Source organism: Pezoporus wallicus, unplaced genomic scaffold (assembly GCF_028554395.1).
Source record: "Pezoporus wallicus isolate ANWC-B61680 ecotype Strahan unplaced genomic scaffold, APGP_CSIRO_Pwel_v1 scaffold_6446, whole genome shotgun sequence".
NCBI classification, from domain to species: Eukaryota; Metazoa; Chordata; class Aves; order Psittaciformes; family Psittacidae; genus Pezoporus; species Pezoporus wallicus.
The window spans coordinates 798,664-825,126 of record NW_026636264.1 but is presented as its reverse complement, the minus strand read 5'-3'; the positions used below and the strand labels follow the sequence as shown (position 1 = coordinate 825,126).

The 26,463-nt window shown below is 40.1% G+C and overlaps 1 protein-coding gene across 4 annotated transcripts in view; it reads right to left on the bottom strand.

Annotated features, from left to right (window-relative positions):
• The window catches only part of ATP8A2 (ATPase phospholipid transporting 8A2), a 323,111-nt gene that overhangs the window by 184,686 nt on the left and 111,962 nt on the right, over positions 1-26,463 (bottom strand). For all 4 annotated transcript variants that reach the window (XM_057399592.1, XM_057399594.1, XM_057399593.1 and 1 more), the window contains one exon: positions 14,586-14,758. In XM_057399592.1, the coding sequence (XP_057255575.1) occupies positions 14,586-14,758 (173 nt within the window). The remainder of the gene's footprint in view (positions 1-14,585; positions 14,759-26,463) is intronic.

Sequence of the window (26,463 nt, the reverse complement as noted above, 5' to 3'; positions counted from 1 at the left end):
GCATAAGTCAACAAAAAAAAAGATCTCTACGATACTACCCAAGCTGTAACTCTAAGAGCCTGAAGGTCAGACAATTAATTTCTTTACAATCACTAGAATGTACAGGAACAGAAGTCCTCTTTTGTTCAGCAGCTTTCCACTTAATAAAATTCCCCATTTGTCTTTCCTTTCCTAGACTTCTTTCTTCTTGCTAATCAGTGCCAGCAGCCAATTAGGACTGACAATAGAAGAAAGTCTTTTTATGATCTTCAGCCATCACTACATAAAACACATGCTACACTCCATTCTGCACTCGGTCCCTTCTTTTTCTCTGACAGAAAAGTTAAAACAAGTTTCTGGTGGTTTAATCCTTTTCTTGTTCTCAGGCCAAAACCAAAATTCTTTCTGATCCTCCCATTCTGGACTTGGACTGGGAATACTGAGCATGTACACCAGGCTTGTTTGCTGCACCTTCAGCTAAATCGCTGCTGCCGCCGCTATTCCTGCTCTCCATCATCTCATAAAGTATTGATTTCTGCAGTACACAGTAAAGAAAAAAAATAAAATCAATTTTCCCCTAGACACAGCAAATCAGCAACAACATAACAGATCAGCCTGTCAGCCTGGTATGCAAGACTAGCATCCAAAAATGAGCTGCAGAGACAAGGCGGGAAGGTGCATGGGGAAAAAGGGAATGTAAACAATGGTTATAGCAGGGGAGAGTGAGAAAAGAAGAGGAGACTGAGGCTGTGAAAGATGTAGTTTGTTACATCTTTGAAATTCTTATTACAATGATGTAATAAGAAAGCAGCATCCTGCATCAGTATTTCTACAGGATAGCCAGTGATGGCATGCAGGATTCCACCACACTCATCTACCCTATTTTGGTATAAGCTCCAAAATAGTCTAATAGTTACAAATACAACCAAAATAATCAGTAATCAACAACAGGATGAGAAAGCAGTTGTGTGCATAAAATGGCCGCACACACTAAAGTATCATCATAAATTTAGAGAAGCCATGTGGAATCCACAATAAAATGCTTTTTCTCCTTAAACATAAAACCACAGGCAAAGGCAGGTGACTAGCAGAGAGAAATAAGGTGCCATACATTAATCAAATCTATTTGAAATCATATAAAAACTGAGCAAAACACATCTCCCAGGTGGGCTGAAGGAATCCCTTTCTCCTTTGTATTCCTCACTCTCAAAGCTCCCTGCTGCAATACCAGCAACTTCTGTTTTTCAGCAGAGCTCTCCACCCTTTCTACAACTTGCTCTACATTAAAAGAGCCCAGGAAAATTCACACTGAAATGGCACACCTGCCTCCACCACACCGTGGGGCATCTGGGACCAAGAGAAAATGCTCTACCTCTTCCCTGCCTTCACATAATAACTTCACCTCACCCTAGTGTGCCCAGGTACAGAAAACATTGCTGTGCTTTACAGATTTTAAATATGCATTCTTCCAATCTGCCATCCACTTCACAAGCAACACGTCTGATCCCTTCTACCACTTGGGGTGCTTCACATAAGACATCGTTTAAGTGAGGAACTGCAGGAACCAAGCACCAGCTTTACCCCAAGAGATGCCTGTGAAATAGCCAGATCTCCTGGAATGCTGCTTCCCCTTTCAGCACAGCCATGAGCTGCACATCAGGAGCCAACCTTTGGTAATAGGCACATGTACACATAAAAAAAGAGCTCCAAATCAGTGGAGCTTTTTATATACTCTAATAGATCCCAACTGTATCAAAACATTAATATTGAGCTCTCTGGACTAAGGATATGGTATTGGGTCCAGGATACATGCTTTTAAGAGGTCCCCAAGTGCTTATTCATATAATAAACCACAAAAGCTCTAAAGAGGCTGTTGCCATCTGTTTTCTGGACTCTGACATTCCTATACTACCCTCTCCCTACCCCCACCAACTGATACATTCTACAAGACCATATAAAGGAAACAAAAGAAAACTGAAACCATGAAAATTAAAACTAGTACTTTATTGATTAGACACAACTCCTTTCCTGAGTATTGTAAGGATCTCCAAAACTTTGCAACACGTAGTACAGTAAGAAATTGAGTTATGGACAGAGTCTGAACTCAGTTAAAAGTCAGCATTTCCTTTTGTTGTGTAAATCAGACTCAATTTCTTTCATAGTTACTTTCCAGTTTAATGTTAATTAATTTACTACTTGCAATTTGAAGTAGATATATTTCTGTTTTAAGCTGACAATTTGGAGGTGGCAGTTGAGGAGGTTAGAACAGTAAAGTGCTAGGTCTTCTTTGATCCTCAGGTCTTCACTAGGACAGTTGAGATGGGCAAGGATCCCACTAACTACACCATAGATTAGGTACTGAATGCATTTTGTCCACACCATATAACACACTAGCAAAACAATTCATTCAAAGATAACAGCAATAATTATACAGATTAGGTTTATAAAAACCTGAATATCTGTTTAAGCAGTTTGCTTTTCTACTTTAAATTTAAATCAGGTGCAGTGCTTGTTATGGGGAGGGCTACAACTACTGTGCTATGCTAAAGGAGGCCCCAATCACTGGCTATTGTTTACAAAAATGTCCTACACCTACCTTACCTACCATTTAATTTAGATTACCAGTTTTGAGAGAGGTAGTTTACACTCTCCAATCCCATCAGGACATCATGTTAAGGGGAGACATAGCAGTCTCCTAGTACCTAAACGGGGTGTACAGGAAATCTAGAGAGGGACTTTTTATATCGGCATGTAGTAACATGACAAGAAGGAATGGGTTTAAGGTGACAGGGGAGATTTAGATTACATATTAAGAAGAAATTCTTCACTGTGAGGGCAGTGAGACAGATTGCCCAGGAAAGCTGTGGCTGCCCCATCCCTGTCAGTGTTCAAGGTGAGGCTGGACGGGCTTGGAGGAACTTGGTCTAGTGCAAGGTGTCCCTGTCTATGGCAGAGGGATTGAAATGGATGATCTCCAAGGCCCATTCCAACACAAATCAGTCTATGATTCTATAATTCTGATTCTTTAAAAGCCCAGGTAAAGACCTAGGAAGTGAGAGTAGGTGCTGATGCCCAAGGAGTGCACACATAACTTAAAAGCCAGCTCTTCCCCAGCCAAGGAAATGAGTTAAGCAGTCTCTTCCCTGCATGGAATATCCTGTTAGCTGATCAGTAATCACACTACTACAGATGCAGATGCTTCGTCAAAATAACTGGTTAAATATTAGATACAATGCAGAAAGACAGAGATGGAATTCAACATCATAATGCACACAGTGCCTCACAGCCAAAAAACTCCACAAGCACAGCAGGCTTACTGCCACAGCTGTACACTGGAGACAGACGAGCTGCTGGATCCACCAGCCTCCACCGAAACACGCTCCACTTTCCCAAGGTGTGCCAGTCCAAATGGGATTCCCATGTTCTGTCCCTTTTGCTCTCCAAGTTAGCCACAGCATTTCAAAAACACATGAAGTGGTCACAGGAAGAAAAATGATCTGCAGCTTCTTGTCCATGCGACCTACATGAACCTTGAACATAGTTATACATATACACCAGGTTCTTATAAATCAGAGAAGCATGTGTAGTCATCTGTATTTAAACAGACATACAATATTTAAATCTCCCTAAATGTGAAGGCACATAACAATTTAAAACTCTAAAAACTGAAGTCCAAAACGCGAATAATAGAATCACAGAATAGTTAGGGTTGGAAAGGACCTTAAGATCATCTAGTTCCAGCCCCCCTGCCATGGGCAGGGACACCTCACACTAAACCTCACACTAATAGCCATGAGAAGAAAGAAAACCTAAAGTTTCTAAGCAATGCCATACAGTCAGGTCCTGAGCCCTTCATAAAAGCAAGCATGCAGTTTTCAGTATAGCTACTCAGTAGTTTGAAATTACTTCACCGTATCTCTGACTTAGCAAAGTGTAAAAAAGTTAGTGGCAGCAGCAGACAATTAAAAGAAAGCAAGTCACCAGGGTCCATCCCAAGGCCATTGTTAAAAGCAGACATGGCTAAAACAGTTGAATAAAGTTCTAGCTGTCTAGGTACAGTCTTCCACAACAGCTCTATTGTTGTAAACAGACATGAAGTGGGCTATACAGGCTATACAGGCACTTTCTCTATCACTGTTTACTTCATCCATTCAACTAGCCAGACAAAACCAACAAATCCCATGAATGTGCTAAGAATTCCTGAGCTCAGCAATTAAAATAAAAACATTCATTAGATTCTTACACTTGGGCAGGATAAAACTTAGTTCTATGTTGCCTTTTAAAGCCTACCCTAACAAAATATCCCTGAACAGCTTGGATTTCCAGACCACACATGTTGGTTATCAAAAGAAGCAGACATGAGGAATGATGAGGGAGAAAACGTGCACACTTTTTTTCCTTCGACTCCTAAACCTAGTTGTATTGAATACAATAAAGCAAAACTAGTCACCCATCACCAGTGCAGGTTAACAGCAATGGGGTCAGATACCTTGAAGAGAACTGCTTACAAGATCCAATTAGAACATCTCAACCAACAGAAATGCAGCTACAAACACTGTCTTGCAGAGTTTCAAAATAATCAAGTAGCTGCTTGTTGTTTGGGAGGTTGTCCCCAGCTCTAAGTATAACTTAGTCATGGTCTGGCTCCTGCTATATGACTCAGTATTCAGTATATAAAGAGAACCTGAACAGCAAAAAACAAATCTAATAGTACAGCTACTTTTTATTTATAAAAATTATGGATCCAGATCTTGCCTGAAAGTTGATCTACACAAACGCCGATGATTTTATGAACAAGTTGCTACTTTTGTCAGCCTTAAGGATACTTGTTGGGTAATGAGAGGGAGACCACCACCGCTCAAGGGTCACACAAACAACCCCCAAGAGAGCAGAGATATGCATTCATCTGATCCTTGGGCAGTGATCCCAGTGGCATCACAGTTATCAGTCATATCACTAAGGCAGTGTACAGTCATTCCATCTCCTGGACAAAATGACTGACCCACAGTTCCAAGAGACCCATCACACAGCTCAGACTTAATATAGATCTGTTCATACATCCCAGTACCAAGGCATATAGAAGTGCCTTGCCTGCAGGATGAGGAATGTAGAAGTAGAAAGTTTTGGAGAAACTTGGCACTGACTCTGACACTGAGTATACCTTTCACAAAAGAAGACCCTCCACCTTCTCTGTGTTGTATAAAAAAAAGGTATATGTAGAGCATAAATAAAACAATACTAGAAATGCACAAAGACAACATATTTTATAAAGTGAAACACTTGACATAAGACCTGTGAGATGGAGCGATTTAAAGTCTAAGTGTGTGCCATGACATGGAAAATGACAAGAGAAGGGGGATATGAAGAAGCAAGATCAAAAAAAGATTGATTTTTAATGCCTATCACTGTATCATCTACTCTTAACACTATGGGAGAAGCAAGTTTAAAAGAATAGAAGAAAACCTAAGAGAAGACAGAGGCATCAAAGCAGTCTTCCCAGAATAGGGTGGAGCTACCCAAACCTGATTTTCCACAGAAAGCACTAGAAAAGGCTACAGATGGAGACAGAACACAAGTTTTTACCATTTGAACCGTACTGATGGTGTTCGTAACAACAACTTTTCTTAAGCTGAATGGTACTTCAACTACAGCAGAAAATTAGTTTTTCCTCAAGTTTTGGAGTATGTCTACGCAAGTCCAAGTACTCCCCACACATTTGTTAGCTTGCCATTTCTTAGAAGTACTAAGAAGAATTACTGGCATGGAGAGAGAAGATTTTCTTTTTTGAAGGATGAGTTCAGTATTGCTCTTTACAAGCAGGTAAGCATCACTTACAGAGTACACTCAGCAAATAGACCACAATAGGTATGAGAACCTACAAACACTTACTTCTACTGTCCATAGGCAGCAGTCTAAGTTCCCCAAAAGCTAATCATGCCATCAGCTACAGATGGCTATTTTGCCAAACTATATCCAGTTAGGCAGCTTTGATTTTCTTGACCTGCAGAATACAGCGGGATTTACTCACAGTTAAAACCCAAGAGTTTGCTTCTTACTCTATTGAATCCAATCAGGTTTGCTACACTTACCTCATGCATACTTTTGTTTTTAATTAGCACAAATTCAGAGATAGCATTAATTACCATGAACAGCAGAGAAGTAAATTTAAGCCTAGCCATTCTACCCACTGCAAGGTCAGAGTTTTCCAAGTACCTAGCACGGGTTCAGCTATGCTCCCACCAAACTCAGTCATACTCTGGTCAGCTTCCACCAACACCAAACACTTTCAGAAACTTCAGCCAGAGCCATTTTACCAGTTCAAGTGTCCTTCATATTACTACAGTGCACTAAAGCCCAAAGTTCTCATCAAGTTAATTCCCTTGCAGAAGCAACTGTTCCTGCCTCTGTAATTTTATAACCTGTACTTTTAGCAATGGAAAAAAAATATTTAAGCTGGTCCTGTGGGATAGAGCACAAGACTTTGCTGGATCTGATGAAAGGAGTGATATCACAATTGTTTTGAGTGTCGTGTTTCTGAATGCAGTGCAGCACCACATATTAGAGGCCTTTGTCTTCTGCACATTCATGCATTGGGGTATTTGTGAAACTCAAATATTAAATTTGGAAGACAAAAATATTTCTATAAGATATTTCAATAAAAGCAATGAGTATCCTCAAGTCCTCTTCTCGTAGAAAGAGTTTTGAGAACTTTTATAACTAAATATTCAGACAAGGAAATTCATAATAACAAGCAATGATCAAAATGAGGAAAGATACCTATTCCCTCATAACCTTCCCCAAACCATTAGTAGAACACAGAAAAGGAAACATATTTCCTTGTAGCTGCAACTTGGTAAGGAAGGAATTAAAGATCTTTTCAGTCAGAAACCTTTACAACCAACTGCAAGGTTGCAGAAAAGGCACCAGACCTTTGGCCTCCATCCAGCCTGATGGACCAGCAGGGAATTCTATAAGAGGAAGCATTCAGGCACCCCCTGGCTGTTGACATACTGTTCCAGGAACTCAGGAAAGAGGCATTTGGTGCAACAAATGAGAAGCAATAAGAAATAGGAGGACTATGTCAAGAGTCTAATTGGGCCAGAATGCCTGAACAGGAAGCATCCTGTATTACTGAGGTCTAACGGAGAATTAGGGTGCCTGACATGAACTTTGGTTTTGGGAGAAGCTCCATCTGAAACAGGACAGTTAGCTGCAGCGAGCCTACACATTATATCATATTAAGAAACTGTCCTCACCAAATACAGAAGTCCATACCACAGGTAAGACACAAGCCATTTTCATAGATCCATAGAACAGTTTGGGTTGGAAGGGACCTTAAAGATCATCTGGTTTGAACCCACCTGCCATGGGCAGGGACACCTTCCACTAGACCAGGTTGCTCTAAGCCCCATCCAACCTGGCCTTGGACACTGCCAGGGATGCGGAACCCACAGCTTTGCTGGGCAACCTGTGCCCACTGTTTCACCATCAAAGAGCAAAAACATTTTGCCAATGGCTGCTATAAAATTCATTTACAACCGCGCTGGCAAACTGGAAGGACTTGGATAAGCCTGGGGTCAATGTGCACCATCTCCAAAAAAAAAAAAAAAAAAAAAAAAAAAAAAAATGCAAGAAAACAGTCACCAAACACCCCTCCCCCAGAAAAGAGCTGTATGCATTTTATTTTAAAACACTGGTGGTAACATTTGTGTTTCCAAAATTACTTTTATCAGATAGAAGGCTAAAACCGAGGTTCACCAATAATTACAGCTGGGTTTCACAAGCATGACCTTGTCATAGTACCTCTGGGTTAAGACCTGGCAACTGTTAGCTATCACACCGACACCCACAGAACAGCTTTGAATAGGAAGTGAAGAATATTATATTCAATAGAGAAGGCAGGAGAATTTCAGTGAGAAAAAAGTAATTGTTCAAGTTGGAACTTGACCAGAATATAGGGGTTAACACACTAACATTTATGGAAACAAAAATATACCAGGAATATGAATTTCTCATGGAACAGAAGGTATTCCAAACCACAGCTTTATCTTTCTTCTAAAAGAGTGTATGTTCCAGCAGCACAGCATTTTCTCATGTGGAGTATCTATGGAATGTTTATTTTCCAATTTGGGAAGTGTAGCACTGAACATAGCATTGCTAGCTGCTCCTGCTCAGAAACTAAAAAAACTGGTAGCAATTGGGACAAAGTACTGTAGTATGGTGAAGAAACTGGTACCATTTGGAACTGTTGGTGAGAGCTATCACACCACTGCTCAAGACAGAAATTTCACTTGCATTTTATGAAATACATCAAGTGAAATACTAAGAGTTTGGTCACCTAAATAGGGGGCTTGCAATGCAAAAAAGCAACAAGCGAACGTTTAAAAAAAACAGCTAGGGTAAACAGCATCTGGAAAAGAAACCAACTCATTTCCAACGGGGACATAGAGTATTTTTTCAACAAAATTGTTCCCAAAGAAAAACAACAAATCAGTTGTTTTTAGAGGTACTTATTCCTTTCTGCCAACTCTTTCCAAATACATGCTGGTAAGTGAATTTCCTAGTAGCGACGGTTACAGAAATAAAGCATTCAGGTGAATGTAGTAGAACATTTAGGGAATAAATTTTTAATTCATAATCACAGTTATGGGCATGGGAAGTCACTCAATTGCTCATCCAATATAAAAACAAATCCAAGACCAAACCAGCTGCCTGATCTGAAGTTCCAAAACCACAAATTAACTATTTTTAATATGTTCAAAAAAAGCAAACTTTTTTCCAAATTGTTAATAACAATGGAAACCGGATTAGCAATTCAACTTCCAGTTTACTTTGAATTCCTTCCTCATCTCAAATACACAAGAAAAGGAAAAGTAATTCTAAGTATAGTCATGGTCATAGTAAGGTGGTGAAGTTAAGCAAAGTGTTTTGGCCACATAGCAGGAATCATTTAAGTACAGACTGTTAGGCAATTGAATAATTCCCTAGGGGAAAGAGTGAAACACGCTTCAGCCCTGCCAATTAAAAAACCTAACAATACCAGTAAAACAGTATCCTTAAGCACTTTTTTAGTATAAAAAAAATAATTCCAGGAAAGTGAACAAGTGATTCACAGATGTCTCTGACTTGATAAGTATGTATTTCCTTGCAAGAAGACTACCTCAGAATGCAGGATTTTTACCTTGGTTTATATATTTAATTGATACAGCAACCTTTAGGAGAAATATTAATGTACCTAGGATTAGAGTCAAGTCTTTGCCTTTTGGGTTCTCAGCTGACCAGACAAATGACTGGAATTAACAGTAATTTCCCCTTTAAATCCTAGGTATGTATTTGAATAATATGAACTATAACAGTGAGCTCAGGAACTGTCATAGCTCAGGACACTGCTTCACAAGAACAAACAGAAGCCAGAGCATTCAGCAGAAACTCACTGCCACTCAAAGGACAAGATAATTACCAATAACTTACAAGACCAGCCTTCTCCTAAAGTTTACCCATAATGGCTGTCCAACACAAAATTGGTGGCATTATGCAAGTTCACTTACTTCTTGCAAACCAGCCAATAAGCTTCTAAGAGAAGTAATCATAAGTCCCAAGAGAGCTTTACACATACCTACATACACACTGGACAGTTTAGGCAATCATTTCTAAACATCTGTGAGTATTCTTTATTCAAGAGTGCAGAGAGCACATCATGCTGCAAACCCAAACATTACTCCCACTTCAATTATCTACAAACATTAAAGCTGCCAGAATTATTCCTCCCTTATGGTTTTTCAAAGTCATGAGATGAATATTGCTGTCATGAGTTGTCAGAAATAGAACAGGAGAATGAGCATTGATAATTTAGTAGGTGACAGATGAGGGAAAACATAAGATGTACATACAGGAAGATGTAACACAGCCGTAATTTTCTTTGGGACCAATTAATGTTAGAATTGGTTTGCATACTCTTAAACAGAATTCTGTTGCAATTTTCTGTCAAAAGATTTGAGATCTTTCCTAATGAAAGCCAACAAGACCGTATTTTGATTAATAAATACATTCTCAACTACAGCACACCTTGTCAAATACTAACACCAGCAACAACTTGAGTCTTAGTGGCATAAATATTTAAGAGGTATTCCAGATGTTCATTTTGTGAGCTATATTATTAATGTCTCCTCCAAATGATGATGGAACAAAAGAAGCATAAGCTGTGGAAACCTTACAACTCGGAGTAGAGAGACAACTTTTCTCATCTCCTCATCTCTCTTCTCATTACCCAGCTGATGAAGTGACACAAACAATTAGCAACAGATACTCTTCACAGGCTGCTTTTTTCCTTCTCTTCTCCCACCTTCTGCTTTCAGTTTGTCAAATCCCTTCCTTTTCAACACTAGGGCAGATGGACTCTAGTCAATGGGTATGTTCATTCCAGAACACTTAGTGTCTGTTCTCAGAGAAATGTTCATGGCTCATGTCCTCACACAACCCACTCTGCATACTATTTGAAATAGCAACACAAGAGGGAAAATAGTCAGGGGGGTTGATATTTTTGGAAGGTTGTTTAAAGTTGCATTTTCTAACCTGACTTCTTTCCTTAGTTCCCAACCATTATCACTACAGCTCCACTACTGCTTAAAGCACTGAAAGAAGTCTGTGTCACTATGACCTAATGAAGTCAGTTGGTGAGGTTGGGCAGAAGTCCTGCAGTCAGTGTTCCTGCACTGCACAACAACTGCATACCTTCCATACCTAAAAGCTAGCAAAATTATGCTGACACAGTAGCCATGAAATAGCAAGCACCCCTGTGACAGCCCATAGAAATTTCTGTTGCTAGAGTTCCTCAATTTCTGTTCATGCTGCACCACAGGACATTCGGTAGAAGCAGGGCAGAAAAGCTGATATTGTACAGCAATTGAGACATTTTTCTTCGTGTTCCTGCTGCCTGAACATTGTCACGAACTAAAACCCATCAACAAGATAAAACCTCAGGAAAAAGAAATTGCTCAAAACAGACACTGTGATATATTTTACGAATAGAGCAGACTGCATGCTGATGAAGTTGTAGCTTCACTGAATACCCCATGGCTATACTGATTTCAACCAGCACAAGAGGAGCAGCAGAAGTAGATGAATACTGCATCAAAAAAAAACACACATAATGAAGGGAAGATGTGTTGAAATAGGGATTCTCTCATGCACGAAGAAAAGAGAAGATGGTAAAAACAACTTCATTGCCTTTAAGCACAACACATGTAATCAGATCCAGTGAAGCATCAGTGGAGGACAGGACAGACCCACAAAATTTCCCTGTACAAGCAACTCTTCAGAACTTGCTATCAAATAGCCAAATAGGGAGCATCAACTCACTGTGCACTTGGTTGAAAAGGGCTGCAGATTTAAGTATAAAAGCTCAGTTTAACATTCTTGCTCTGAAGACAAACGTGTCAAAAAGAATAATGCTCCACTCAAACAACATCCCAACACCATCACTTCAAGCAGTATTGCAGAAATGGCCAGTAATACAACCAAAAGAACAAAACACCACCCTGAGGCAGCCTAATGAAGGATGTGGTCCCAGCCTCATGCCACACATTTCTCTGGAGATGCTTGCTTCATTGTGCTTACATCTGTGACAGAAATTAAGGGAAGGACTACTTCTGTTGTCCAATAATTAATTATAAGTACTGAAGAACTTATAAATTTCTTGGAATTATCTATAAAATGCCAGTGAACAGCTTCTTCCTGATGCAAATCTTGTTAATAAAGTATTAAACTCAAAGGCAGAGTCACTGTCACCTGCAGAAAAGTTTTATTCAACAACAAAATCATTCCCAAAGTGTACTGTGTCATAGAAAAATATTTCTGAAACACCACATATTTCAATACAAGTACTTAAATTCAAGACAGGCTCTTCAGTAGAGAATTAAATATGCTGCGGTAACATGCCAGTTACATACTTCCCTGCTACTTTTATATTCAAAGCAAAACACAGCAATCTGCTGTACAAACCAGCTTTCTAAGAGGTATAAGCAATAGATGAATGATAGAAGTCCATTTTGTTATTAAAAAATATAATCTCACTTCTACCTAAGCATTAACATTTTGGTGTTCTCACAAAACATCAATACAGGTCTTTCAAAGGAACATGTGAAAAACAGACAGGCAATCAACAGCTCAGATCTCAAATGAAGTCATAAGTTCAACTGCCTTCCAAACACCATTCACTTCCCCTGAAAAGCAAGATTTGCTTGCTCTTAACATAGTGACATCCCAGTCAGTGTGAGGCAGGAGAATAAGATCTGTCAGCCTCTAGAAAAAATAATTTAACAAACAAGGCTTTTTTCTTGAATTGTTTGATTTTGCAAGCTTCAAGTCTCACGAGGCACGGATTTTTCTCCACTGCGCCAGTGGCCTGTTAAAGATACTGTAACAGTGGAAGACTAACCGCAACAGAAGATACAATCTTTCCATCTTAATGCAAAATGGGGCCAAGTTTACTATAGTTTCATTTCAAGAGATTACCCCTGAGAATGAAGTTCAAATACAGTTTATGCCCAATGCCCAGCAAATGAATTTGTAGTATATCTTCAGTAGAAAAAGAAAAAAATTGAATGGCAAATGCAGCTAAAACTCCTAGAGATTAAAATGTTGTAGCAACTTTATGAAATATAAAGTCCCACAAATTTATGCTGTGGTGAGAAGAGCAACACAATTCCTCCTAGAAGTGGTTAAACATCACACCACTAAGCCAACGACCCAAATCCCCCTCCCAATTAACATGTTTGAAGACTAACTCTATTTAATTTGAAATTTCCTTTTGCTACACCAATTATATTTTAAACCCTTTTTCCTGTGAAGTTTAAGCGTACTGTCTTATTTGACACACAAAGTACTATTAAAAACAACCCAGAGTAGAAAAAAAATGTTTTTCTTTCTTCAGTATCAAGCACCTGGCAAGTAAATGGAAGGCTCCTGCAAAGCCTTAAAGGTTATTAAAGGCATTCCTCTTTTTCCCTGGGGGTTTAAAACTCGGTTATTTTTACTCCTCTTTTTAAGCCTATAAAATTACATCATCCTTCCCTCTTTGATTTACAATTTTCAATATTTTTTCCACATTGTTCCTCAATTTGCTAATGCACTAATAATTACAACTGCTGTTGGCTCACTCAAGAAATAACGAGAGGAAGTGTCCAGTGTTACACATCTCTTTGCGAAACAGGACCATTCTCTTCAGTTAATTACATGTATTATTGTAGTATAATTTTAATTATTTGAAATTTATGATTTGTTTCACCTTCACAGGTCTTTGACATAGCTCATCAAATCTTGGAGAAATTAACTAACTGCCTTGGAAGGATCTCTACCAAAGTACTATGAGAGTATATTGGAAGCAAGAGCTTTCTATTTATGTAATGTATGTTATCTTCCCCACAAATACAAAGCCTAAGTCTACAACACAAGGTCAGTTCCCTTCCTGGGCACTTGATGCTCTCCAAGCCCAAGGTAACTGCACAGAGAACACCAACTTCCTTAATATAAGAAACAAGACTGTATCAGGCCTGTTCCATTCAAGAGAAGATGACTGCAATTGTGTGAGCTCCCTCTTGTAAAATCCTTGCTCACTCCCCATGAAACAGCTGTACAATCAAGACCCCAGCTCTAGCACCTCATGCCCTCTCCCTCCCTAGTAAAACAGTGGGGTGGTTGTGTTCAGACAGACATTCATGTGTTTTAATTTGTTTGTTGCATCTTGTCCTGTCACTGAACACTACAGAAAAGAGCTGGGCTCCCTCATCTTGATTCACTCCTATTACATAGTTATACAAATTGCTAAGAGCCTTCTCTCCTTTAGGTTGAACACACCCAGCTCCCTCAGCCTCCCCTTGTATGAAAGACACTCTAGACCCTTAATAATCTTCCTCACCAGTGCTGAGTGGAGAAGAAGGATCACATCCCTCAACCTGCTGTCAATGCTCTTCATACTGTATTCCAGGATACTGTTGGCCTTTTGTTTTTCTTGCTGACAGGGTGGATTGCTGACCTACGGTCATCTTGTCCACCAGGACCCCACGATCCTTCTGGACAAAGCTGTTTTCTAGCCTGACAAATCCCAGGGTTCACTGGTGCACTGGCCTGTAACTCCCCAGGCACAGCACTTTGCATTTCATCTTCTTGAGCTTCATGAGATTTCCCTCTGCTCAATTCTTCAGCCTGTCAAGGTCCTTCAGAACAGCAGCACAGCTATATGGTATAGCAACCATTCCTCACAGTTTTGTATCATCTGTAAACATTCTCAGAGCATACTCCATCTAATCATTGGGTCATTAATGAAGATACTGACCAGCATTAGCCCCAGTACAGCTCCCTGCAGTACCAAGTCCTAGAGTCCCAACACATGAAAAGACATTAGTAAGAGATGGGAAAAGCCAATGGGTTCAACTGCTTCAAATGCATGGACTGCAATTGCTTTTGCCACACAATATTTTTATTCCAGTGCACACATATATAAAGATAAATACAACTGCAAAACAGTAGCACAAGGAAAGTTAACAGACTGAATTTTTCTCAGGCTTTCTGCCCATTTTGTCATCAGAAAAAGTCCCATAATTTCTTACCTGCAACAAATGACTGCTTTACAGGAGAGTGCCAAGTCCAGAAAGCTCTGCCTGACCTCAAATGAAAGGGCATACTTCAGTGTGTGGCCATCAATAATCAGAGCAATATCATTTTCCTTGCCCAGTGACTCCCCCAGACTGGTACAATGTTGAGTCAGAGAGGCTCTTGTTGCCTGAAGAATAAACAGAAAGAAATCATTTTTCTTCTTAATATAAGAAAGCTGCATACAAACCATAGCATGGCATCTCTGGACTGTATAATGGAGCACAGTATACACGCACACAAACTATCACTGACACAAGTTAGCATTTTAAGAGGACCTTGTGCAGACAGTTTGTGTCATAAATCAGCAAGAGCTGCATCTGCTTGCCTAGGAACACATGCCTTGTTTCAGTGCAGATTTTGGCATCTCCACTGCATATACCTGCATGACATATGTGACCACAGTAGTCAAGATACATCCTTTTCAGCTGCAGGGCAGGTATAATCTAATGTCTTTCATGGCTTTTGACACCACTCAAAGTACTGCTGTGTATTCAAACAGTATTTCCTGCCCTAAAAACATATTCACTGACAGCTACTGCTAGGAAAAATAAAAATAAAAATAAATCAAGTATTTATGTTTCACTGTCATCCCAAATATTTCAACCTTTCTACCACAGTGAAACTCACACTTAAAGCAGTCTGTTCCATTCCCATGCAGGTCAGTTTAACCATCAGTTCCAGCTGAGTTAACCACTGCTAAATGGTTCAAGAAGCTGGTCATGATCTGAAGTGTACGTGCGCTTTTTGACAGAGAAACTCTTGATATACGGGACATAGGATGGCAGAACATGAAAAGCAAAGACCTCAGAGCTAGTCAAACATTGCTTTTAAGTGACAAATGATCATTAACTGCTGGATTGTGTATTTTTTCCAGTTTTCCCATTTTTTCAGGAAATGGTATCTGTGCCATACACAAAAATAACTCGTTTCCAGTTTAATAAATCCTCACCCAGTTTCCACTCTAGTGTTCTCTCCACTCAAACAAAAAACAACCAACCAAAAAAAAAAAAAACCAAAAACAACCCAGAAAAAGAAAGAAAACGTGTGTATCTAAGAGCCCAAACGTCTCCCCCTCCTCCAGCTTTTCAGCTCTTATTACCAAGTTTTCCTTCTCTCCTTTCAAATACTGCTCCTATTCCACCATGCAGTGCATCCAGTTTAACAGACATTTAAAAAAAAAAAACAAAAAACAAATAAAAAAACACCAAACAAACCCCCAAAGAAACAAGCAAATGAATAAAAAACAAACAAACAAAAAATCCAAAAAAAAACCTAAATCAAAACAAACCTAAAATTACTAAGGTAGCTCAAGTAGTGACTCAGGATTACACATCTACTGGTCATGAGGAGCAAATAACCTCAGTGAAGGCCAGCAGTGATGTAGAGTCTGGATTTCTCTCTCTACATTTGACTGAGAACAGGAGTTAGGGTTTTGGCTGTGGCTGAGGAAACCACCACAGATGCACAGAAACCTGCACACATGAATGCCCCCTTACAAAAATGACAAAGGATGTATTTAAAGTTGTATCTCTTCCACAAAGACATCTGAGCCAAAAAGCTCTAGTGCCATACCACACTACTAAAATAGAATCATAGAATAGTTAGGGTTGGAAAGGACCTTAAGATCATCAAGTTCCAACCCCCCTGCCATAGGCAGGGACACCTCACACTAAACCATATCACCCAAGGCCTCGTCCAACCCGGCCTTGAACACTTCCAGGGATGGAGCATTCACAACCTCCCTGGGCAACCCATTCCAGTGCCTCACCACCCTAACAGGAAAGAATTTCCTCATTATATCCAATCTAAACTTCCCCTGTTGAAGTTTTAACCCATTACCCCTTGTCCTATCACTACAGTCCCTAACGAAGAGTCCCTGGCCAGCATCCCTATAGGCCCCCTTCAGGTACTGGAAGGCTGCTATGAGGTCTCCACGCAGCCTTCTCTTCTCCAGGATGAACAGCCCCATCTTTCTCAGCCTGTCTTCATACAGGAGGTGCTCCAGTCCCCTGATCATCCTCATGGCCCTTCTCTGGACTTGTTCCAACAGTTCCATGTCCTTTTGATGTTGAGGACACCAGAACTGCACACAATACTCCAGGTGAGGTCTCACAAGAGCAGAGTAGTGGGGCAGGATCACCTCCTTCGACCTGCTGGTCACGCTCCTTTTGATGCAGCCCAGGATACGGTTGGCTTTCTGGGCTGCGAGCGCACACTGAAGCTGGCTCATGTTCATTTTCTCATCAACCAACACCCCCAAGTCCTTCTCCACAGGGCTGCTCTGAATCCCTTCTCTGCCCAACCTGTAGCTGTGCCTGGGATTGCTCTGACCCAGGTGTAGGACCTTGCACCTGGCATGGTTAAACTTCATGAGGTTGGCATCAGCCCACCTCACAAGCGTGTCAAGGTCCCTCTGGATGGCATTCCTTCCCTCCAGGGTATCAACCGAACCACACAGCTTGGTGTCATCGGCAAACTTGCTGAGGGCGCACTCAATCCCACTGTCCATGTCAGCGACAAAGATGTTGAACAAGACCGGTCCCAACACCAATCCCTGAGGGACACCACTCATTACTAGTCTCCAGCTGGACATTGAGCCATTGACCACAACTCTTTATCTTCCTAAAATACTTTCTTCAGCGATTTCTCCAGCATTCATCCATAACAGGAAGGGATGAGAGAAAAAAACAAGACAAAGAGCTTCCTAATATCAGGACTTCTTAATTTCATGATCTAAGATACCACAAGGCGTTTCTGTGCCCTCCAAACAAAAAAGTCACACCAAGGTGGGTCTTCTTCTGTAAATGAAGTAATGGAAAACTCAAAGGAGTTTCTCACATTTTTTCCCTCAACTCCTCATCACCTGGGTAGTGTTTTACCCTTTCTTAAGCACACTTTACAGCGGGGTCATGATCTTGGCTGAGGGGCTCAGCTGTGTGCTGCAGAACTCTGTCTGGCATGGGGCAGCCTCTACATCTCCTCACCAAGGACCCTGCAGCCCCCAGCACCTTGCCACAGACACCCAGGACACTCAACCTGGGCACTACTACAGTGCTGTGAGAAGCTGAGGCAAATCAATTCAGTATGTCAAATTACTGGTGACCGAGAGCTACTCTTCACCCTCCAGAATGAAGAGCCAGTGCTTCTGGCTTACAGTAGAAGGCCTCTCCCATTGTCCTCCCTCCTACCTCCTCCTTCTTTTTTTCTTATTACTATACTTCACTAAGACCACACTAATGCAAGGTATCTCACATTTGCTAAGGGCCAAGCACCAATACAGTTACAGCTGCTCAGATGTTATACAGCCTGTTGGTGCTTTCCAGCCTCCCAACAACCATAGTTCCATGAATTTTTTTTACAAGTATTTCTATACAGGATTACGTCCATGATTTTTAAACATGAGATCACAGTAAAGGATTACTTTCTTATCTTTTTATTTCTACAAGTAAAAATCACTTTATTTCATAAAAAAAAACACTAGCTTCCAAATTACTTAATATTTAAGATGTCTTCCATGCATAATACTGAGTGAACTTGACTTCTGTCCAAACAGCCAGACACTACAGTACACCAAGCAGCAAGACCAAGAGTACAGATTTTTGCTTGCCTTGAATCACGTTTCTCATACAAAACTTGATAAATATGTTCAAATCTAAAATGTGTCACAAAACCACTAAACATGGAAACACTTTCAGCTATCTGCAGCGTAAACTTCTAAAGTTTGCCTAAATCAGTTTTCACAAAGCCAGTAAAATAAAAGTCAAAGATAGCTGCAATCCATTCAAACCAGTCCATAGCCACAGCCAAAAGCAACCAGCGGGGAGTGAGAGCAGAAACACAGCAAGCATGTATCAGCAGAAACAGAAGACCCTCTGGGTCCCCATGGCTGAATCAGGGACCTCCTGATCCAAGAGCAGGGCCTGCTATGGGAGAACCCTTGATCCCCAGTTACCATCAGGAACTCTGGGAAATGGATTAGAATGCTACCAAGGGGAGAATGGTAACCTCTTCTCTGGAGTAAAGCAGAATGCAGAACAGTACGTAGGCAAAACGGGAAGCTTCAAGAAACATTGGAGATTAAATGAATTTTGGCCGGTGAAGAAGTTGAGAACATAACAGCAAAAACAGCATTATGAACAGAAGAGGAGGATCAGGTAGCAAGAATAACTTTCACACAAAAGGGAGAAAGAAGGGGAAGTTGCTTTGCAACTTGTTTTCTCTCATCCCACTCATCAGTAAGGTAGTCAAAACAAACTCACTGATTCACTAAGAAACTAGCCCCAAACTGGAGGCAAATTTACAGATTAAGTTAATGAACATGACAGAGCACACAATTAGGCCATTTCAGATACAGATTACATTTCATAGTTTCTTCATTATAAGAATGACTACATCATTCCCTGCTTCCCTGTTAAACTGTGAGGGATTGGATTTATGACTTCATGCAATGCTTTATTTACACTGCACCTGAAAAATCCAACACAACGTAGATGACTGCTTAAACCATTATAGACTGATGCCAGGAAAACAAGGGCATGTCTTGGGGGAAGAAAGATGCTTTATCTAGTTCAACAGTACTATGCAGCAACAACATTTGCAGAAGTCCCAAGGTTGGTGTAAGGGATATATAGTTTGGGTAATGTCATCAAAAAATTCAATCCAAGAAACCTTGTGCCTGCAATCTTGGAGTAACTATTTTTATATTTCTTTACTGCTTCTTCTCAGTCTTGCTCAAATTCTTTTCTTTCTCTCAAATGCAGAATTGCCCCCTATCCTCCAGAATCCATCCACAATATGGAAAGCTTCTCTATGTGAAACCAGGGGAGAAAATCCCCACCCTTATTCCCTATCTACCCCTTCTGACACTTCAGCAGAAATGGCAACAGAAGATTTACAAAATACAATGTTTCTCATCAGATGACATCACTAGTTTCTCCATAGCTCATCACCATGGCTGGGCATAAGCTTCATCCAATTCTCGTCACTGAATTTATTCATCCTACATACAGGATGTCACAGAATTAGTTACAGGATTAATAGCCCAGAAAGCTAGAAATCAAGATTTACAAATCAGGCACCTCATTTAACCAGCACTTTGTAAGGTGCAATATACTTGTCCACATGCATGTCTAACTTAGAAGCTAATATCTTATACAGTAAGAGCACAAATTATTTCTGTTTCTTCCAACTATTTACAAACGCTGTTTCAAAAAAGAAAAACCAAACTATTACTCCTGTAGGCCAGTGCAACTAGACAAAAAATAGCCTTAAATCTCACTGGGTATATAATAAAGACTTCCTAAGTAAGCAGAGGAACAAACGTTTGGAAACTATGAGGAACCTAGATCCTTCAGTGGGCAACTCACTACTGATAATCAGAGTAGAAATTTCTACTCTGATACCTAGCTTTTACTCTGCATTTGACATCAAGGGGTAGGTTTCTTCTTTCAGTCACATCAGGCAAGAATAAATGAATCTTTTACTAGAAAAGATGTGATGGAGTAGAAATCAACAGTAGTCCTAAGTAAGTATCTTGATAAACTCAGACTGGTGGAATACCCCAGCCATTTTTTACTGAGTACCCATCAAGAGTAAATTGAAAGTTTGTCAGGAGTTCTGACAAAAGTGGAGTATTACAGAGGAAAATATCACAAGCACTTTGCTTACCCACAAGCAACTTAATTTTCCCTCCCTCAAGACATTTACACACACAGAGCATCCAGCTGCTCTGGGGAAACCTGGAGAGATGCCTGCTAATCAGACCTTATTGTAATGGCCTATCAGATAAACTTCCACCAAGTACTGAAAATACAGATACTGTTTTACTTGAAGGTCAGAAAGTAAATCAACTGAAAAGGCCATTGGTTTAGCAGTCCTGATTCAGTGGTCTATTCAAATAAACATGGACACTTCATTAACCAAGAAAGGATGTGCACGTTTAAGCTACATGTTGAATAAGAGCAACATTATCAGTTCAATCAGGCCTTCACAAGGGCTTAAGAACTCATACAAGATCAAGTGAATCAAGACTTCAGAGCACAAACATTAAAAAAAGAGATCAATTAGATGCAAGAAGTCAACCAGAGATCAAACTGACGATGCTAAGGAAATTAGGTGTTCCTTCATTTTTATTCTCCTTTTGCACATTTTACACAGTTGGGGGAGTCGATTCTAAATATATGAATAATTCTGCCTCTCACAAATGCATTTAAGAGTTAATGTTATGGTCTCTATGCTTGAGTTAAATTCAAAAGGACATGGTGGTATATTCCATAATAAACCTACCCCGCCTGCTTTTCCCGTTTGCTTTCCCACCTCCATTTGAAGAATTCACAACCACAGATACAAACCTTGAGCAGAGCACGCACTTGAGTTAGTGTCCTAAAACAAGCTTCTGGATTTTATTGTTGTGTGTGTGCACTCAAAACACTGAGCAACATTATTCAGACACTATTAGAAATCACCATAGCAAAATATAATCTGTTGACAGGCAAAAAATACAAGCATCCTGAAGCAGTTTGTGTGGTCTTCTCTTGACTGCACTCTCAGGATCTTCAACAAACCTTTTAACAGCATATTTGTATTCTCACTTTCTAAAGCACCACAAAAATACCCTGCTATGCCCAACTTTGTATTTAAATAACAAAACTAACAAATTTGGGGATTTCCCAGGCTGTTACTTTGTAGTCTAACACAACAAAACCTAGTAATTTTCACGTGATGCATAGAGTGAATGTGGAAGTCAATGCAATCAGAGCTTTGCTGACTTCACTGAAAACAAGAGTTGACTCCTCATTCTGTCATAACATTACTACACAGGCTAGTACAAGACTGTAAGGGTTTTTTTTGTGTGTGTATGCGTACATGCACACCTTTGGGTGTTTGGGTTTATTTGGTTTGGGATTTTTGTTGTTGTTTTTCAACAGCAGCACAACATAAACCCCATTCCCTCCCAAAATAGCTTGGGAAGTTTCAGTGCTACAGCAAGAAATGTAGTGTGTAAGGCAATATGTTATCTAGCACAGAACAAGAGTGTCAGATACTTGCCAAGGAAAAAAGTCAGTAGGATTTGCAAAAACTTTGGGTGCAAAGAACTTCAGTAGGATAACAGCCTTCCCTGAATTTACCTTACAAGCCAATACCCAGAGAAGAATTGGACAACTACTGCAAGACAGTGAACTCAAAACCCTCTCTTCCCTTTTCTATCCTACTGCTCCCTGGAAAGGTTCACAAAGTCACTGAGATGATAGCAGGATTAAAATGAAGCCTCATTTGGGCAGCAATTACACTCATGTTTCATTCTAAGCAGAGTGATACATGGTACACAAGGAAAAAGGTCTTGGAAGAAAACTAAAGGGCAAGTAACATCACACAGACAAGAAGGGCTCCTTAGCTGAAGAGATACTCACCCTTGAATTTGTGACCTGAGACACACACACTCATTAAACCTAAATCTGCTTTGTGTTATGGCCTTCTTGGGCATCTATATTTTATGCACCTTTCTTACATAGCCTTTCCTCTATCTCAGAAGAGCCAAGATGTTCCTCAAAGAACAAGGTCCCACAGTTAAAGATATTAACTAACACTTATATTAATTTTAACTGTAAGCCAAGTCAACTGCATATCCTACTTGTTGCTATATTCATCATGAATCAAAAAAGTACTGCTAGCTACTCTGGAACAAGTCCAGAGAAGGGCCACAAGGATGATCAGGGGACTGGAGCACCTCCCATATGAAGACAGGCTGAGAAAGTTGGGGCTGTTCAGCCTGGAGAAGAGAAGGCTGCGTGGAGACCTCATAGCAGCCTTCCGGTATCTGAAGGGGGCCTATAGGGATGCTGGAGAGGGACTCTTCATTAGGGACTGTAGTGATAGGACAAGAATGGGTTAAAACTTCAACAGGGGAAGTTTAGATTGGATATAAGGAGGAAATTCTTTCCTGTTAGGGTGGTAAGGCACTGGAATGGGTTGTCCAGGGAGGTTGTGAATGCTCCATCCCTGGCAGTGTTCAAGACCAGGTTGGACAAGGCCTTGGGGGATATGATTTAGCGTAAGGTGTCCATGCCCATGGCAGGGGGGTTGGAACTAGATGATCTTAAGGTCCTTTCCAACCCTAACTATTCTATGATTCTACAGAAGTCTAAAGATTTTTCCAAGTTAATTTCTTCCATCATCCTTTAATTGATTTCCCAACTGCGTCTGTGAGATGATTTAAATTATACAATGTGCTAACTCACTGTTCTGAAGTACACTGAAGCGCCAGCTCAATCTATTTTACCAATCAAATGATTTACTTCATGACTTCCGCTTTTTCCTCCCTACATATGGATAATGTGAATGTATCAGTTACTGTTATTACATGTAACAGTTCTTTTACTGCGCTGAAAAAGTGGTTTCAAGTCAAAACACCAGCCATGCCCCCTGCCTCCCCCAGCATTTAACGAAGTCCTCCAAGAAGGACTTCACCACATAACCCCATTCAAGATAACACTTTCGCCAGCCCTACTTCATGGAAAAATTTCCACCGTATCTTAATTGCAACTTAGAAGCTTCACCACATGCACGGTGAAGTCTCACTTCAACCTCTCTAGTTGTTGTACCTGAGGGATCTGTAAGGACATCTGGCAGAAGCAAATTTACAAGAGAATAGGGATAATGAACACGAAGGCAAGACAAACTGATGTTTAAACCAAAGCTGGTGAAACATGAGAAGAGTATTTAGTGCAACACTTGCTGGACAGAAGTCACTGAAGTACTTTCCACATCACATAGCACATGTGCAAGTGCTAGCCTTAAAACCTCTCTTGAAACCAAGGAAGAAGTATCACTACGTCCAGAACAGATACTGGCTAATGCCAATCTTACAAGTTTTGCACCAAGCTATTAGGAAAGCAAACTATTTGAGTTTCTGAAAGCAGACAGGAAACTTCTGAAGTCCTAGTTTTAAGCAAGGTTGCAAACTACCCTGCCACAAAGCCTAGTGAAGATGACTGTGTGTACATAGAGCCACCTGCAGAATTTGCTGGTCAGGTTCCTCTGTTCCCCCTTTTTATGTGACTTCCTATAACTGATCTAACAGCAGGTTCTTTGACTGCTTCCGTATACTTTCAGAGTTAGATTGTGGACGCAAATACAAATTCAAACACAGCAGTGTTTGCTAAGTGAAATGTGCCACCTGCTTACATAAAACTGATCCAAAAGCTATGATTTATGGCCAATTACATGGAAATTCAAAATATGAGGAGATCTGGAAATGTCCAGTTATTAATATGGGGATATGTATGGCCTAATACAATCAATAATACGATCAACTCTACAATAACATGAACATTATGTTCAACTCACAAAAGTCTTCATTCAAGCATTTGCATGCTTTCTCAACAACAAGGATGTTTTTAAGAGCATCCACAAAAGTACCCTGGCTTTCTTGTACCTTCAAACTTGTGTCACAATGCCAAAAAAATAAAAATCAAACTTGACAGCAGTATGGACATCAGTCTGAGCACCCAGCTACACAGTGCAACAGATGAGGCAGTACGTGTTGCACGAAGTAGGCTATAGTCCTGTGCCATACTTGATTCTTTGCCTTTTGGGCTTTTTTTGCCATAGCATAACACTTAACTCACATTCAGCTTGTGACTAACCTACTCCTTTTCTGCTCCCCATCTTGTGTTCACATGGTTAGGCACTCCTGTGCAATAATGTGATCTTGTCTCTTTTTTTTTCTATAGCTTCTTTTGGAAAAGGCGAGAATAAAGGACTAGAAAAGCAGGAATGTGTGATCAGGTTCTGAGTCATGAAAGACTTGGAATCCGTGTCTCAGAAGATGAGTGTATCTGAAGGAACAGTAATATTGGAACCTATGAGCTATGAGGTTATGGCAGAAGAGCCAAGACAGAAATTAGACTAAAATGAGCTCCTAGAAAAGAAACCTATTTACCAAAATATCTCAATAATGTGCAAAGAGACCAACTATGCAGATCCATATGGAAATCCATCACGTGTAAGTTTCTCATAAAGCCAAAGTAGAAACATTAGCAGTAAGGTTGTTTGCTAGCTCGCCAACAACAGCACTATGCAGAGATGCATCTGGGAATTTCTAAAATCCAATTTTAAGAGTCTATTCATTCCTTAGCTTCACAAGAAGAATAGAAAATAAGGACACTCCTTAGGTCCAAAGCCAAGATAACCTTTGAAAACTGAAGACTCCAACTGTAAGTGCTTCACTTATCAAAAGAAACACTACTAGCATCTCTTGGTTTAGGAAGTCTTGAATACTTTGAATGGACAACTCTCCTCAAATTCAACCAGTACACACAAAACCACTCAGCAAACAGAAGATCAGATCCCAGCTGCCCACCTTCAATTTACTCTTTTCCATAAGATCAAAATTTAACAACAAAAAAATAAGGCTCATCAATAGCTATTGCTCAGTATTATTGCAGCACTCAACCTGTGTCACATGGTGATCAAAGAGATACACAAAAGCACACACACCACCTAAGGACTCCAATACCAGTTAACACTGATAAATGCTAACTTAATCTCGCAAATCCCAATGGATTACCACTTTGAAGCAATTCCCCAAAGAAAGATTGAAAGCTACAACAGTGTCCTATATTCCCTCTCAAATACAGAACAAGCACAACTTTGACAAACTTCAGCCTGAACTAGTTATAAAACATTTGATGCAGGATTCCTCTGACAGGAATGCCAAAATAGCTTAACATTCTCAGAGCCTGGTGAAAACAGGAGTGTGTATGAACGATAGCTGGAAAATAGTCTAGTATTAAACTATTTCTGCACATACCATAGAGGAAACTTGAATTTTTCAAAATCTTTCCCAACAAAATTCCTCACAAAGCTACTGGAAGCTTCAATTTAACTCCGAGTCATACAAATGGATAATCTTCTACAAAATTATGGTCATCATCTACTTTCCCACAAGAGTCAGTAGAAGTTCATCAAGCAACATCCTTTACAAAAATATTCAATAGCTCAGATACCACAATGGCACACAAACAATCCCATTGATATTCCATCTGTGATCTCCTACCCTGCCAAGAAAAACATCATATGGAGGACCCAAGATATTAGATGGCTTCACTCAGATAATTTTCATAGCTTTGAATCTAACTTCAATCTGAAATTCTTTCGCAGTAAGCCAAGTAATCGAAAACATCTCTATGCAAAGTCCTTAACCTGCATAGCAAGTCTCAGGTTATCGCACATGCAGACCAAACCTGCCTTCAAAAATTAGATAAACAGATCATATCAGTACTTCTATGTCTCCAGTGGCAGTTGAAAGTCCAGATGAATTGGACCATCAAAAGCTATAACAAGAGCTGTAGACAATTATACATGGATGTTTTCAGTTCTGCAACAGAGTCATTATGCAGGAGCCAGGGAACTTGGTAAATATGGAAGAAAATACACCCCAAAGGAACCTTTGCCCTGTCAGCAGTACATTTATCTCCACGCATGTTCCACATAGTTTAAGAAAAATGAAACTGATCTTTTACAAGCTTTGTCTGATCACAGACAAGTCATCTCCAAATATGTCAGTCAGATATACCATCTCAAATACATATCCTGTATCAAGTGTCACTGGTAGTTTAACATCACAGTACACAACAGCACCGAACAGCTGACCACTTGAAAACACACACTTAGGTGTTCAGGTCAAACTTCCTGCAGAATGCCAAATGGCTGCATGATAAACTTATAGCTCTTCATGAAGAAAAGCGGCGTCTTTATTAAGGAATATTTATCAAGTTCCCCTGCAACCCGTGAGATGGAGGCTTAGGAGGAGAAGAGGAAAGTAAAAATATA